We start from the raw sequence: 13,246 nt of genomic DNA, 5'->3' as shown, positions 1-13,246 counted from the left end.
ATGACTTCATTTACCGTCGAAGATGATGAAGTGTACGCTGCTATGGATGCTTGCAACGAGCAATCAAACTGGGACACGAGTACCTTCGATCAACTGCTTGAACGAAATTGGGATATTAACAGCAACTTTGACTATGTGGGAGATGCATTAATGTACGTTCACCGTCTCCCCCCACCCCTTTTGCTCGTAGAACCGCGACTTTTCCCACTGCTAAACCGCCGAACTTCCCCACACAGCCTAGCCGTAGGCCGCAACAATCTGCCGCTGGTAGAGTACCTACTCGACCACGGCGCCGACTCAAACTTCAACCTGTACGGGGAGGTGGACTCGGCCCTCGAGCGCGCCGCCAAGACCAACGCGCAGCTGGAGATCTTTTCCGCGCTTCTGGACCACGGCGCCGTGGTACAGGACCGGAGCGCGATGCTGATTGGTGCTCGCAAGGGGCTGGTACACGTGCTGGAGCATCTTCTCCGGGTGGGAAATGCGTCGGTCGACGCGGTCCCTGATAATCCTGACGTCTACGATAGGGGTAGACAGCAAGTGGACTGAGGCACGCCCTTGCATGGTGCCGCGGCGAGTGGCCAGCCGGCGACGGTCGAGTGGCTGCTCAAACAAGGGGCGTCTCGTGATATCAAGAATCATATTGGACTGAAACCCAGGGAGGCAGCTGCCAGGAAGGGGCATCTGGAACGCGAGAGGCTTCTGCAGCATGTGTGACGGAGCACAGTAGACGGTCTGTGAGGGATCATCTCCCAGGTATAACGAAAGCTAAAGCAGGGTTTCCATAAACACTCAAGTTGGACATCGGCGAAATATTGCCATAGGCATACGAGAGACCTAACAGAGGTTACTACTGGATGTTGAGGCTAAGTTCGGAATAAGTGTAGCAATCTATGAGTATAATCGACAGCTATCGCATGATTACAGATGTACAGAGCATCTCTGTCTGCCATAGGGCCATTAATGAATAGGGCTAGACACAGGATGCCGATCGCACAATCATTCATCCGCCATATCCGACCTTTTCCTCACCTATGCCTGTTTGTAGTTACTCAAGTCCTCCACCCGTCCTTTCGCATTTCGCCTCAAAGATGATCATCATCTCACAAAAGCTGTAAGTGTCGTAGGCGTATCCGCAAGTCGCGCACTGGCTACGGATGTTGCTGTACCACTGCGCCGCCTCGGAACCCTTCCAAAGACACTGGGACCCGACCGAGTCCTCCTCGAAGAAGCCGATCCTACAGCCCACAGAATTGCCGTTGGATTTGTCCGTGCCGTCCACACATACAGAGGAGGGGATCTTGTCGTCGCTATTTCACGGGAAGCACGTGCGCGTGCGCGTGCATACCGAGTCAGTGAAATGTTCATACGAGAAGGGACGGTGAAAACAGAAGAAAAGGGGAGAAGAATGGTATGCAACTATATGGTTGATTGAGGCAGGATAGCGGAACGCCATGTTCAAAAAGAGAGAAACTCACCCAGTCCCGTACGTCTGGCCAGGATTCTTCACAAACTCCTGCGCCGCGATGTCGCACGCCTCCATGATGCTCGGCTCCAGCGGACACCCATCGTTGCACCCCACGGCCTTGGACGGCAGGGGCGTGGGCGCGGGGAAGCCCGAGTGCGGCTCCCAGCTGACCGATGGCTGCGTTGTCGTCGTAGTGGGCTCCGGCGCCCGGGTGGCCGCGCAGCCCAGGCCCGTCACGCACGCGGGCGCGTGCCCGCCGCCGCCGCCGAGGCCGCACGAGGTCCACGTCGTCGTCGACACGCAGTTGGTCGGGATCGCCGTCGCCGTGTTGGGCGGTAGCGTCGGGAAGTCGGTCAGCAGCGGGCCCGTTGCGAGGCACCGCGTCGCCGTGTGGCAGTCCTTGCCCACGCCGGCACCACGACACGACATTGTCGTGGTCGACGAGACGCAGTTGGTAGGCATGCCGCCCGGCTCTGTGGTTTCAGTGGGCTCGAGTTCGGGCGGCGGGCCTGTCGGCGTGGGACCGCACCAGAAGCCGCTGCATAGCTGGCCGCAGCTGGCCGTGCAGCTCGGGCCGGCGGGGCCGCGGGTGAAGGACACGGGGGGCCCTAGGGGTAGGTTGCCGGGCGAGCCGCTGCCGGGCTGGCCGGGGAGTGGGCAGCTGTCGTCGTCGTCATCCTGATGCCGGTAGAGCCATGACAGGAGCCCGCGCCGCTGTTTCTTGGTGCCGCAGGTCTGCGTACCACTCTGTCCGTTCCAAACCACCTTGACCTTGCCCCCGATCTCGGCTGCGGTCCTAACGGTTCTGGAGAGCTCTAGAACCTTGGCCTTGACGGCGCTGGGCGTCTGGGCGTCTATGTCTGGGTGGGCTCGGATGTAGGCGACGAGTCCTGCAACTTGTGGTGCAGCTTAGGCGCGGTGAGAGAAGTCGGCTTAGTTTCACTTCCAATACAGTGGGGCAATGGATCTTGGAGTTTACCGAAAGATGTCCCATAGACGCCCTCTGGCCTTTTCTCATGTGGCCAGTCTGGGGGGTAATCCAGATCCATTCCTGGTGCATACACGTTGACCAAATCCCCGTAGTTGCTCCCGGGCGTCTTGGTGCCGTCCTTGGTAGAGCCACCGACCACAAGCAAATTAGGCAACTTCCCAGCACTGACCCCAAAAAGGGCCGGGAAGTCGGCGACTTCTTCGTTATCGTTACCTGCCGCTGCGACGAAAACGGTCCCATACTTGTCCCCTATTGCCTTCATAAGTGACTCTGCACGACGTCATAGTTAGTATAAAGCCCTCCAGTAACGCTCACCAATGAACCTGTCGATGAAATTCTTACCCATAATCTGCCACACTCCTATATTGGCTTGTTCCAATGGCAGGCCCCACGACATGTTTACCACTGTCGTATCTTTAGTTCCAATGCATCGATTGGCCACATTGATGAGGGCTTCAAGGAATCTCTCAATGGGCCAGTTTCTATTCAACTCGAAGGGCGTCTGGACATGAATCATCCTGGCATTTTTGGCCACGCCAAGCGTCCGGCCACCGGCAAAAGCGGCCACCAGCGGGCCATGATCGTTCTCTTCGGGGAGATCCTTGCCGTATCTTTTCAAGAGGATCTCTTCGACGGCCCCGCCAAATTCCTGTATGGGGGAGCTCGTTAGTCCACCCAGTCCCCGATATCAGCGCGTCGTGTTGACTACTAGGTTACGTACCGCCGGGATATCCACAAAGCCATCGTCAAGGATGAAGATGGTCTGACCTTTTCCTAGGCTGTCGTCGTAGCTATACGTGTAGGGCCCATCCTTCTGGAAAACCACGTTGGGTGGTGTCGAGATCTGTCCTAGGTGCCATTTGGAATTCGGCTCCGAGTCTGGGCCCCACTTGACCGGGTTCAATGTTGCGGGCGGAGTCAGCGTCTGGTTCAGGCCGTCTTCAGTGTCATCGTCACTACCACGATGCATTCGTCTTTGATTGTATCTTGGCAGTAACGGCGGCTTTTCCCGTAATCTGTCGCCGTTATTCAAAATTCGGACACCATTCTCGAATTCGTAGAAGTAGGCGCGTCGGATCTCAGGCACGGGCGTGCGAGCGCACCACATCTCAGCATCATACGGCAGGGCATCATATCTTCGGGGAAGGAAAAGCCCCTTACCTGCGGAACACGCCGTTCATCGTTCAGGGCGTCAAACGTTCTACGCCCCATGCCCTTGATCCAGAAATACGCCGTGAACCCCAAATCGGGCGCCGTGAACTCCTCGTAGCTCCCGGCGTCGTCGCCCAAGACGGCCTTTCGCTCGTCGAGAACAGCGCGTATGGCGTCGATGTCGGCTGGCCGGTCGGGACGATAGGGCAAGACGACGGCGTCGCCGATGGGCTTGTCGCACTCGCCCCCAAACCAGTCGCGGGCCCTGCGCCCCACAGCGGCGCCCGCAGTCGGTTGCAGCGTGCAGGCGTCGGCCGACGTGGTGGCCTCGACGTCGCGGAGGTGGCAGCCGGTGATGGTGGCGCAGGTCGACTTGACCTGCGTGGCCGTGGTGCGCGTGGCGCCGTTGGACACCGTGGTGGCGAAGGAGCTGGTGGTCATGCAGAGAGAGGCCTCGGCGGGCTCGCAATCGGCCGGCTTGGGTGGGTGTGTAGGCTTGCCTCCAGGTCCGATCCTGTTATCACGCAAATATCTTCTTGTCAGCAGGCCCCGTTTGTCCTAATACTTGCGTTGCACACTTACGTGATCTTTGGCCATGGTGGCAACTGCCCGTCAATGCGGATGTTGGGCGGCAGTTTGATTTTGTCCAGCGCCGGCGGCCCAGGGCCCCAGACACCGGTGGGTAGATTCCATTCCCACCCTCCAATGACGATACCCTCCCACTTGATGCATACCTGGCAAGACCATGTCAATGAGAAGAAACAATTACAAGAAGAGAATGACTTACGAAGAAAAACCACAGATCGCAACTGGTCTTGTACTTGGGCCCATCGCCATCGTCGTCCTCACCGTCGTCATCAACATCATGGTCCACAGGAAACACATCCCAAGAGTCTGGCCAGACTGTCGGTTCCGGTCCTGGGGCATCGGTGGTTTGGCTGGGAGGCTGGGTAGTCGGTGGAAATGAGGGTGGCCAGACGGGCGTAGGGAAATTACCACCACCGCCTGTACTCCCTGGCTCCCCAGTCGGTAGTGGTCCCCCCGTGGTCCATCCACCCGATGGAGGCGGGCCGAGTGTGATGAGGGGCCAGGGAGGTAGGTACAGTGTCCGCGTATAGATCAGGCCACCATCGTCGGTAATAGTCGTGACGACAGGTGGGACGTCGATGCTCTGGGTTGGCTGCAGCGTTCCCGTCTCCTGGCCCGACGTGGCATTGATGTTGAAGAAACCCATAGAGTTGGTAGTGATAGCGGGTGGATTCACCGTCACCGTGACCGTCTTCTTGTTATCCCCGCTTCCCACAATAATGGAAGACGTGTATGGTGGTATCGAGACGTTTGTCGCGGAGGGGAGAGCGGTGGGAGGAAACACCATGACGCAAGGCGGGGTGCACTGAGCGGGCGCGTTGGAATAAACCTCGGGGGCCAGGTAGACTACTTGGAGATCATCGTCTGGGGCGCCGGAGCCGGGCACCTGGAAGTCGATACTCCAGACCATGGTTCCTCCAAAGCACATGCCGTCGGCGAAAGCTTTCTTCTTGGCAAACGTCTCCTCGTCGTCATATCCAATCCACTGGTCATCCCAAGTGATCTGCTTCATCATCGATTCGGGCAGATACTTCGGCGTTATCCCAAGCCGCTTGATTAGTTGTTTAATCTCGACCAGGGACATTACACCACTGTCAAGATGAGGTCAGTACTAAAACACTACGTAGCTTGGGGGGTTGGGTATGGGTCCATACTCAAAGTTGGTACAAGGGGCCGCTTTGCTGGGTCCGGCGAAGGAACAGAGCAAGTCGGTGCAGCTAGGGTCTGACAGGGTATACCCGCGACCATACATAGCAAGTCCGAAGTTGATTTTCGCGGGGTTCAGGCCATCGAACCAGAGCGGCACCGTGTTGTTAGAGATCTCTCGGATGTCGGCCTGCCCACGCACCAGCTTGCCGAGCGTCTTCACGTCCGCGTCCCAGGACCCGTGCAGATCGTACGCCATGAAGCCGAAGAAGTCCACGTACGGCTCCATGGCCTTGGCGTCGAACCAGCGGAGGTACCAGTAGTCCGGGGCCAGCGTGAGACTGATGCCGTACGCCGTGCCGTAGGCCGCGCGCATCTCGCGGACGAGCATGGCCAGGTTGCGCGTATCGGCCAGTTTGCGACCGCCACGCTCCGGGGCGCCGGGGTATTCCCAGTCCAGATCCACGCCCTGGAAGCCGTACTCGTCCATGTAGTCCCTGACGGAGCTGATGAACGCCGCGCGCCGCTCTTTGGTGGTGCAGAGGTCGCTCCACGTCGTATGGGTCCTCTGGCCCGGATCGCTGAAGTCGAAGCCGCCGATGGCAATCCACGTCTGCAGTTTGCCGCCGCTCGATAGTTTGGTGAACTCTCTCATCATCTCTGGGTCGTCTGAGTGAGCGGGCGCGATCTTGAAGGTGGCTGGGTCGATGGATGCAAAAGAGTAAAACAGGTGTGTATACCCGGTGGTGTTGAGCTGGTCAGGGGCGACCTTGTTGCAGACTCGGTCGCGGACATTCCACGATTGGTAATAGCCCACAGTGCGGCCATTGGTGCTGCCGCTGCCCTCAGCGCAAGATGGCCTGCCTGTGATGGAACACGAGCCGTAGCCAGCTTGGCATGGCAGGGTACCATGTAGAGGGTCGGCGTTATGACAATAGGATTCGGTGGTACCGCACCAGCCGGTAGCTGAGCAGCACAGCTTCATGCCACAAGGCATGTCGGCATTCTCGCTAAACTCGCCACACATCGCGGTGGCGTTGCACTGCGATTGGCAACCATCGCCGCAGAAGTCCGGGCCATAGCCGCAGATGCTGTCTTTGCCACAGCAGCTGCCATCAATGCAGGGCCCGTCTTTGCAGTACAAGGGGCCATCACGTTTCATGAGGTCATGGTGAACGTCTCGGCGGCCGGGCACATGATGAGATTGCATCAACTCTGCGTCGAGTGCCGCAACGGCTTCGTTCATGGGCTGGGGTGGGGCTTTGGCCGGGTTCTGGTGTGCAGGTCCACGAGGTGACCCTACAGACTCTCTCTGGGACGGCGGGAAAGTGGCATCCCCAGAGCGAAGACAGGTACTCTCTCCATAGTATCGTGGTTGAAGTGGTTGGTGTTGAGGAGTATTGGATCTCGCATAGACAACTGGTGAGCCCAGAAGCAACAGAAAGAGACCGATAATGGCCCAAATAGCGCCACGGATGGTCCCTGGAGGCGGCATGGTAAGTATCACCGTCTTCCTTGGTTTTGACCTTCCCCGACGAACAGCAGCGAGGTTAGCAGGTATTTAAGGCATGGGTCATCATATAAGTTCAGCTGATTTTTTTCGTCCTCGGAATATTAACCAAAGCTGACCATTTTAATCGCTCGCCGTCGTTCGCCGTCGCTCGCCGCCGACTAACCCTTAAAACTCACGGGCGTGGCCGATTGGCTGGACTCACGGCCAAGGAACGTAGAAGAGGAGAGCCCTGGAATGGAGACCCTTCTTTTGTCCAATCAGATTTAGGAGGATTATACGAAGCCCAGAGTATAACAGGGCAGTTCACTTATAATGAATTTTAAATATCACAAAAGCTTATTTCTCAGGGGCAATGCAACCTGATTGGCCTACTTGGTCAATCTGAGCGAGCTATATGATGCAGCCATCGTATAAAATCGATAGTGGTATTGGAATCTGGAAAACTTGGCAAGCTAAGGGTGGCGTGATCTGGATCCTTTTAGTAATATTCGGCTATACGGCCATCGCATTGAGTGAGCGAGATTACAACGTTACAGACGCGTAGTAAGCAATGGGTCAATGGTCATCCGCTATAGAGTTGAAGGTATCTTATATAGAGAAGTGTTACACTACCTTATGTAGCCCAGAGTCGCTCGTCCACGGCAACAGTCCATCACGTTACCAACATCTCTTGCGTTTGAGGCCTTTCACAATGTTGCTGTCAATCTCACTCTGGCTTTTGCCGACCCTTGTTCTATCTCAGACCGCCACGTCCAATGCCCCTCCCGCTTGGGAAACCGGCGTCGAGACGATAGATGGCACTTGCGGCGGCTCCACGGGCTTCGTTTGTACTCCTACGTGGGGAGCATGCTGCTCTAAGGATGGAATATGCGGCCGTTCCCAGAAATTCTGTGGCGAAGGCTGGTATGTTGTTGTTTCTCCAATTTCCTTATGGACTGAGCGGTGGCTGGCGATGACACTGACATTTGCCTTATCAATCCAGCCAACCGTTGGCAGGAAACTGTAACGCCGCCCCAGTGACACCCCCGGGGCCCGGTAGTACGTCTCCCGATGGTAGCTGCGGAGGAAGCAACCAGTTCAACTGCACTGGGTCGGCGTTCGGTGACTGTTGCTCCTCCAGCGGCTTCTGTGGGAGCACCGCCGGCCACTGCGGAAGTACATGCCAGCCCCTCTTCGGCAAATGTGGTCCTCCCAGCAACATCAGCGAAGACGGCACTTGTGGCGGCAGCGGCAAGAAGACTTGCCTAGGCTCGACCTTTGGCAACTGTTGTTCCTCGGGCGGCTGGTGCGGCGCCACCCCGGACCACTGCTCCACTGGCTGCCAGTCCTCGTTCGGCAACTGCACTTCTACCGGGGGCGGCGGCCCGCCCACCTCGGGTGACACGTCCACGGACGGGTCCTGCGGTGCGAACGGCAAGACGTGCAAAGGCTCCGTCTTCGGCGGGTGCTGTTCCGCCAGCGGATTCTGTGGCGACTCGGAGGCCCACTGTGGACCGGGGTGCCAGCCGTCGGCGTCGGGGAACTGCACGACGGCCTCCGACGTGTCCGTGGACGGCATGTGCGGCGCCAACGGCAAGACCTGCAAGGGATCGACGTTCGGTGACTGCTGTTCCTCGAGCGGGTACTGCGGGAGCTCGTCCGAGCACTGCTCGGCCGGATGCCAGTCCGGGTTTGGCACCTGCTCTGGCGCCGCGGGGGATGTCTCCGTCGATGGAAGCTGCGGGAAGAATGGAAAGACGTGCGAGGGCTCCGCCTTTGGCGTTTGTTGCTCGTCCAGCGGATATTGCGGGAAGACGAGTACGCACTGCGGAGCCGGTTGTCAGACCCCGTTCGGTACATGCGAGGGACCAGTAGATGTATCAACCGACGGGAGCTGTGGAAAGAACGGAAAGACGTGCAAAGGCTCTACATTTGGCGATTGCTGCTCGGCTAGCGGGTATTGTGGCAAGACCAGCACTCATTGCGGTGCAGGCTGCCAGAGCTCGTTTGGGACATGCGACGGCGGTGCCGGTAACGTATCAACGGATGGAAGCTGTGGGAAGAACGGCAAGACTTGTGCCGGGTCTACCTTTGGATCTTGTTGTTCGAGCAATGGATATTGTGGTAACACCAACAGTCATTGTGGCCAAGGATGGTAAGTCTCTGGGGCTTTCAGGCCCCCTTCTCTCACCAAGGTTATAAAGACCATTTCGCTAAATATCTTCACAGCCAGAAAGGTTCATCCAGTGGATGTCTCACGACGAACATTCCTTCCAAAGACGGTACGTGTGGTAACAAGTCGGGGCTGACTTGCGCCGGCGGCGACTTCAACAATCAGTGCTGTAGTTCCAATGGCTACTGTGGTACATCTGCTTCCCATTGCGGATCTGGTTGGTAAGCAATTAGACCGCCGTCAGTTGCCAACTTTAGATTTGATATTAACATGCATACAGTCAGAGAGGTTTCGGGAGGTGCAACTAGGAATTCGATCTCGCTTGTCGTAGAAGCTGTATGTGCATGTTCTACATATGGACGGTTTACTCCTTATCCATAGCCAACGCGTTGAACTACAGGGGTCCTAAGGTTACATGACCGCCGTCGAGTACTCATCTTTACCAGAAAGAACTCTGCAAATATGGTGTTGTGGCTGCGGTGATGCCCCGACGATAGAAAGCAAGCAAAGAACAACTTACATAAAACCCCTACCCACTTTTCCACAATACAGGATAAACTCATCCCGGCTTCAGGAATGTCTGTAGCAGCGTGAGTAAGTCAGCGGGAAAGACTACAAAGTGTATGTGATCGTTCCTGTCCAGGGTCTCGACTGGTTTGGTGGAACGATATTCTTCGAGAGCTGCAAATACACAGCACATCAGCTAAATAGAGAAATGACGGCCTCCACTACGAGCAGCAATAGACTTGCCTGTATTGAGGGTTCGATCATAACCCTCCGCCCTCGGCGGTTGACGTGCCGGATATCCTGATCCGGCAATGTAACCGACAACAGCAGAGCAGAGGTATTCGCAAATGGAAAAGCCCCATTAGTGGAACTCATTTACCAAAATCATGAACTTCCACCCACCTGCATCTTGGGCTCCCACTAATTACAATATGAACTTCCGCCTATTAGAGCACCTGCCCCCTTGGCATCACGATCGAGGCGTGGCTGACAAACATCTCACGACCGCCTATAATTGCTGGACACTTCCATATTCCGAGCGGACGCTTCTCTTTTGAAACAAGCCCTTTCCAGAAGCACAAACCGAACCCCAAAGCAGCAAGCCTCAGGATGAAGATCTCAGTATCCCTCCTCGGCGCGCTCGCCAGCGTGGTCGCGGGCCACGGCCTCGTCACCGACTTTTGGATCAACGGCAAGCACCAACAGGGCTTCCTCCTCGACTACTACTACGCCAAGAAGAACGGCGGCGCCGTCCCCGCCATCGCGGCCTGGTACGCCGAGAACCTCGACATCGGCTTCGTGGCGCCCAGCGAGTACGGGACCGCGGCCATCAACTGCCACAAGAACGCGTCGCCCGGCGCGCTGACCGCGACGGTCCCCGCGGGCGGCGAAGTGGCCTTCTACTGGGAGGCGGCCAACAAGCAGCCGTGGCCGCACGCGCAGGGGCCCATCCTGAGCTACCTCGCGGCCTGCGACGGCGACTGCAGCCGGGCCGACCCGACCAAGCTGGCGTGGGTCAAGATCGCCGCCGCCGGGATCGACTACGATACCCAGACGTGGGCATCGGAGGACCTGATCGCCAACAACAACACCTGGACGACCAAGGTCCCCACCGGCATCGCGCCCGGCAACTACGTCTTCCGCCACGAGATCATCGCGCTGCACGCCGCCGGGTCGGCCAACGGCGCCCAGAACTACCCGCAGTGCTTCAATATCCAGATCACGGGGTCGGGCACCGCTAAGCCGTCCGGCACGCTGGGCACGGCGCTTTACACGGCGGACCACCCGGGCATCTTGTTCAACCCCTACCAGACTATCATGAGCTATGATATGCCTGGTCCCAGCATGTTCACAGGCTAGGTCTGAGCTGGTTGGGATGGAGAAGGAACTTTGTGGATGCTGATAGAGATGCGTTGAAAATGCGGTGTTTACTAAACCCTTGTCCTTCCCGTCCCGTATATACCTTTCCACTTGTCTACATGTAGCTACCAAGCTGCTGCTCTATGATACAATATCACTTGCCATACTTCGGAGGTTGGAGAGGGGCTCATAGACGAAGACAAACGTAGTACTATTCGATGAGTAATAGACTTCAGCTTCCTCCAGCGCCTGAGTGATGGGATGACAAATTTTTTTCATCTCAGTTATGCCAAAGACAAACCCTGACGGCGGCATCGTCATGAGAGTGACCCGTAAACACCTAGGAAAGAGCTACCAAGACCCTTCCAGAAGAGATGTACCGCAGAGCCATGGTGAGCTGCAACGGAGCCAGCTGCCGGAAGCAGGCGGAGTGAGAGGCAATTAATCCCACAGTGTCCATTTCCAGATGCTCTGCTTGGCCCTATCCACCAATGTTTATAGTATGGAGACGTTGCAATGCACTTGCATTGGCATTCTGTCAGAGCTCGCCGAATAAGTGCATATGGGACAGTACGCAGAGAATTGTCAAACGTGAGCGAACTGCCAATCAATTTGGCACGTTGTTCACACGTTCTCAACTATAGCATCTTATGCGAACAAACACAATCGATGAGATGTGACGTGGCACTTTCCTTGGTACATACACCCACTGGTCTACCCTGTAAATTCCCTGAGGGTCACGTACTCAGCCACCTAGTGTCTTTTATTTATATAGGTATAGAACCGCAACGTTATTCTCTTCCGTACGCATTCTTACTTTCCTTTAGATAGCACCTAATGTATCATTTGTTGCTCTTGACCGTGCAACAGTCAGCCGATCTCAAAAGATAGCAGCCGGACTTGAGCCCGTGGCCACCAGCCATGCTCAAGAAACAGTGTATTATCCTGGACCCAGAAAAGAAATGGCAGGAACGGGCAAGAGCAAGCTTACAGCACCGGGAACATTTCAGGTTCCCCATCAACCTTAACATTCCCTCAACTAGAACTCAAGTGGAAAGAGCAGCCAAGTACGCACTGTTACCAAGGTGCCTGCCTGTACTTACTTACCGTATGTACAGTTTCTAAAGCTCCCCCACTTCACTTCGTCATCCCCCAAACAAGCCCTTGACGTTCACAACACAATCAAATGGTTTCCATCCATCCATCCAATTCCAACCGATGAAAGGGCGAATTGCATTCTCCATCATATTGGCGAGCCAACCCGCAGGTTTACGTAGCTCCCCTTTCCCATTTCATCGAAAGCTCAAACCGACTGTTCTCCCACGCCAGATCATAGGTGGCGTTGCTTGTTCGACTGTCTCCCTTGTACAGACGACTTTGACCCTGCAGCTCGACCGAGGAGTTTGCACGCATTACCATGGCCACGACAGTTGCAAGCAGGAGCCGCAGCTTCACCAACTTGACGACCAAAGATTTCCCCCAGTTCTCCCAACTGCCACCTGAGGTTCGCCGTGCTATCTGGCACGAGGCCGCTCTTGAGGCCTACAAGGATCGACACCTGGTATTGGGTGTTCCCAAAACCGGCTTCTCGCCAGAGATGGTGTTGGACAAACTTACTCCAGAAAGAAATCGATTCACGTCAGCCGCCGCATGAAACCCAGTGCCATATTCCTGGTCAACAGGGAGAGCCGTCGAGTTGCCCGTCGTATCTACAACATTTCTCTTCACGTCTACGAGTCACACGCCAACGCCATTAGTTCAAACGGATGTGACGGTCCTGTAGAACAGAATGGAGACTGTTGTGACGTGGTTTACCAGGGCGAAGTCCACATCAGCTTTGTGCATGACATCTTTGTCACATTGGATGACTCAGGCATCTTAGCTAATCCACCGGCGAATTGGGAAGATGAACATGATCATGCTTACTGGATGTCCTACAAGATCACTGGCCGATTGAGCGAGAAACAAACCGAGTCCATAGAACGAGTTATGGCTGTTCACTGGACAAACGTATCGGAATACACCTCGAGGGACGGATCGCCCACAATACTCATTCACTATCCAAAGGCACTGATGGATGAGGCTCTCGACGATATCGACCAATATGATACCCAATGCCAACTAGCAAGCAAGAGAAATAGGGTAGAAGGCCCTCAGATGAAACCATAAGTCTCATGAATATGAGAATTATGTTACCCTACATATGGACTCGTTCTCACGAATGATGGTGGTTCTACTCAGGGACAATCGCTTTGATACTAGCGAGTCAATGAATAATAGAATAAACTGATAGACCGACAGGATAATGGTAACAAACCTCTTTGTGACTTCTAGGAGCCCCAACAGCCCTAGTTCAGCTGCCGCAGTGCG

General features: G+C 55.9%; 5 protein-coding genes across 5 annotated transcripts; 3 read left to right on the top strand and 2 right to left on the bottom strand.

Moving 5' to 3' along the window:
* Positions 1–549, top strand: PG994_002800 (uncharacterized protein; the record flags this gene model as incomplete). Its single annotated transcript, XM_066854209.1, has 2 exons — positions 1–152; positions 237–549. The coding sequence occupies 2 exons, from the start codon at positions 1–3 to the stop codon at positions 547–549; spliced, it is 465 nt and encodes a 154-aa protein (XP_066720064.1).
* Positions 550–1,048: 499 nt separating this feature from the next.
* PG994_002799 (uncharacterized protein) lies at positions 1,049–6,840 on the bottom strand (the record flags this gene model as incomplete). The annotated part of the gene is made up of 9 exons (XM_066854208.1): positions 1,049–1,310; positions 1,479–2,358; positions 2,412–2,729; positions 2,775–3,108; positions 3,181–3,567; positions 3,621–4,125; positions 4,194–4,345; positions 4,399–5,290; positions 5,354–6,840. 9 exons carry the CDS (start codon positions 6,838–6,840, stop codon positions 1,049–1,051), a joined length of 5,217 nt encoding a protein of 1,738 aa, XP_066720063.1.
* Positions 6,841–8,102: 1,262 nt separating this feature from the next.
* Positions 8,103–8,978, bottom strand: PG994_002798 (uncharacterized protein; the record flags this gene model as incomplete). Its single annotated transcript, XM_066854207.1, has 2 exons — positions 8,103–8,662; positions 8,927–8,978. 2 exons carry the CDS (start codon positions 8,976–8,978, stop codon positions 8,103–8,105), a joined length of 612 nt encoding a protein of 203 aa, XP_066720062.1.
* A 1,148-nt stretch (positions 8,979–10,126) lies between these two features.
* On the top strand, positions 10,127–10,876 carry PG994_002797 (glycosyl hydrolase family 61-domain-containing protein; the record flags this gene model as incomplete). Its single annotated transcript, XM_066854206.1, has 1 exon — positions 10,127–10,876. The coding sequence occupies one exon, from the start codon at positions 10,127–10,129 to the stop codon at positions 10,874–10,876; it is 750 nt and encodes a 249-aa protein (XP_066720061.1).
* Positions 10,877–12,293: 1,417 nt separating this feature from the next.
* PG994_002796 (uncharacterized protein) lies at positions 12,294–13,045 on the top strand (the record flags this gene model as incomplete). The annotated part of the gene is made up of 2 exons (XM_066854205.1): positions 12,294–12,437; positions 12,503–13,045. 2 exons carry the CDS (start codon positions 12,294–12,296, stop codon positions 13,043–13,045), a joined length of 687 nt encoding a protein of 228 aa, XP_066720060.1.
* Positions 13,046–13,246: the final 201 nt, after the last annotated feature.

The sequence above is a fragment of the Apiospora phragmitis genome (assembly GCF_038363925.1).
Source record: "Apiospora phragmitis strain CBS 135458 chromosome Unknown utg000003l:1.0-2676785.0:1.0-2680665.0, whole genome shotgun sequence".
NCBI classification, from domain to species: Eukaryota; Fungi; Ascomycota; class Sordariomycetes; order Amphisphaeriales; family Apiosporaceae; genus Apiospora; species Apiospora phragmitis.
This window is presented reverse-complemented; position numbering and strand designations above follow the sequence as displayed.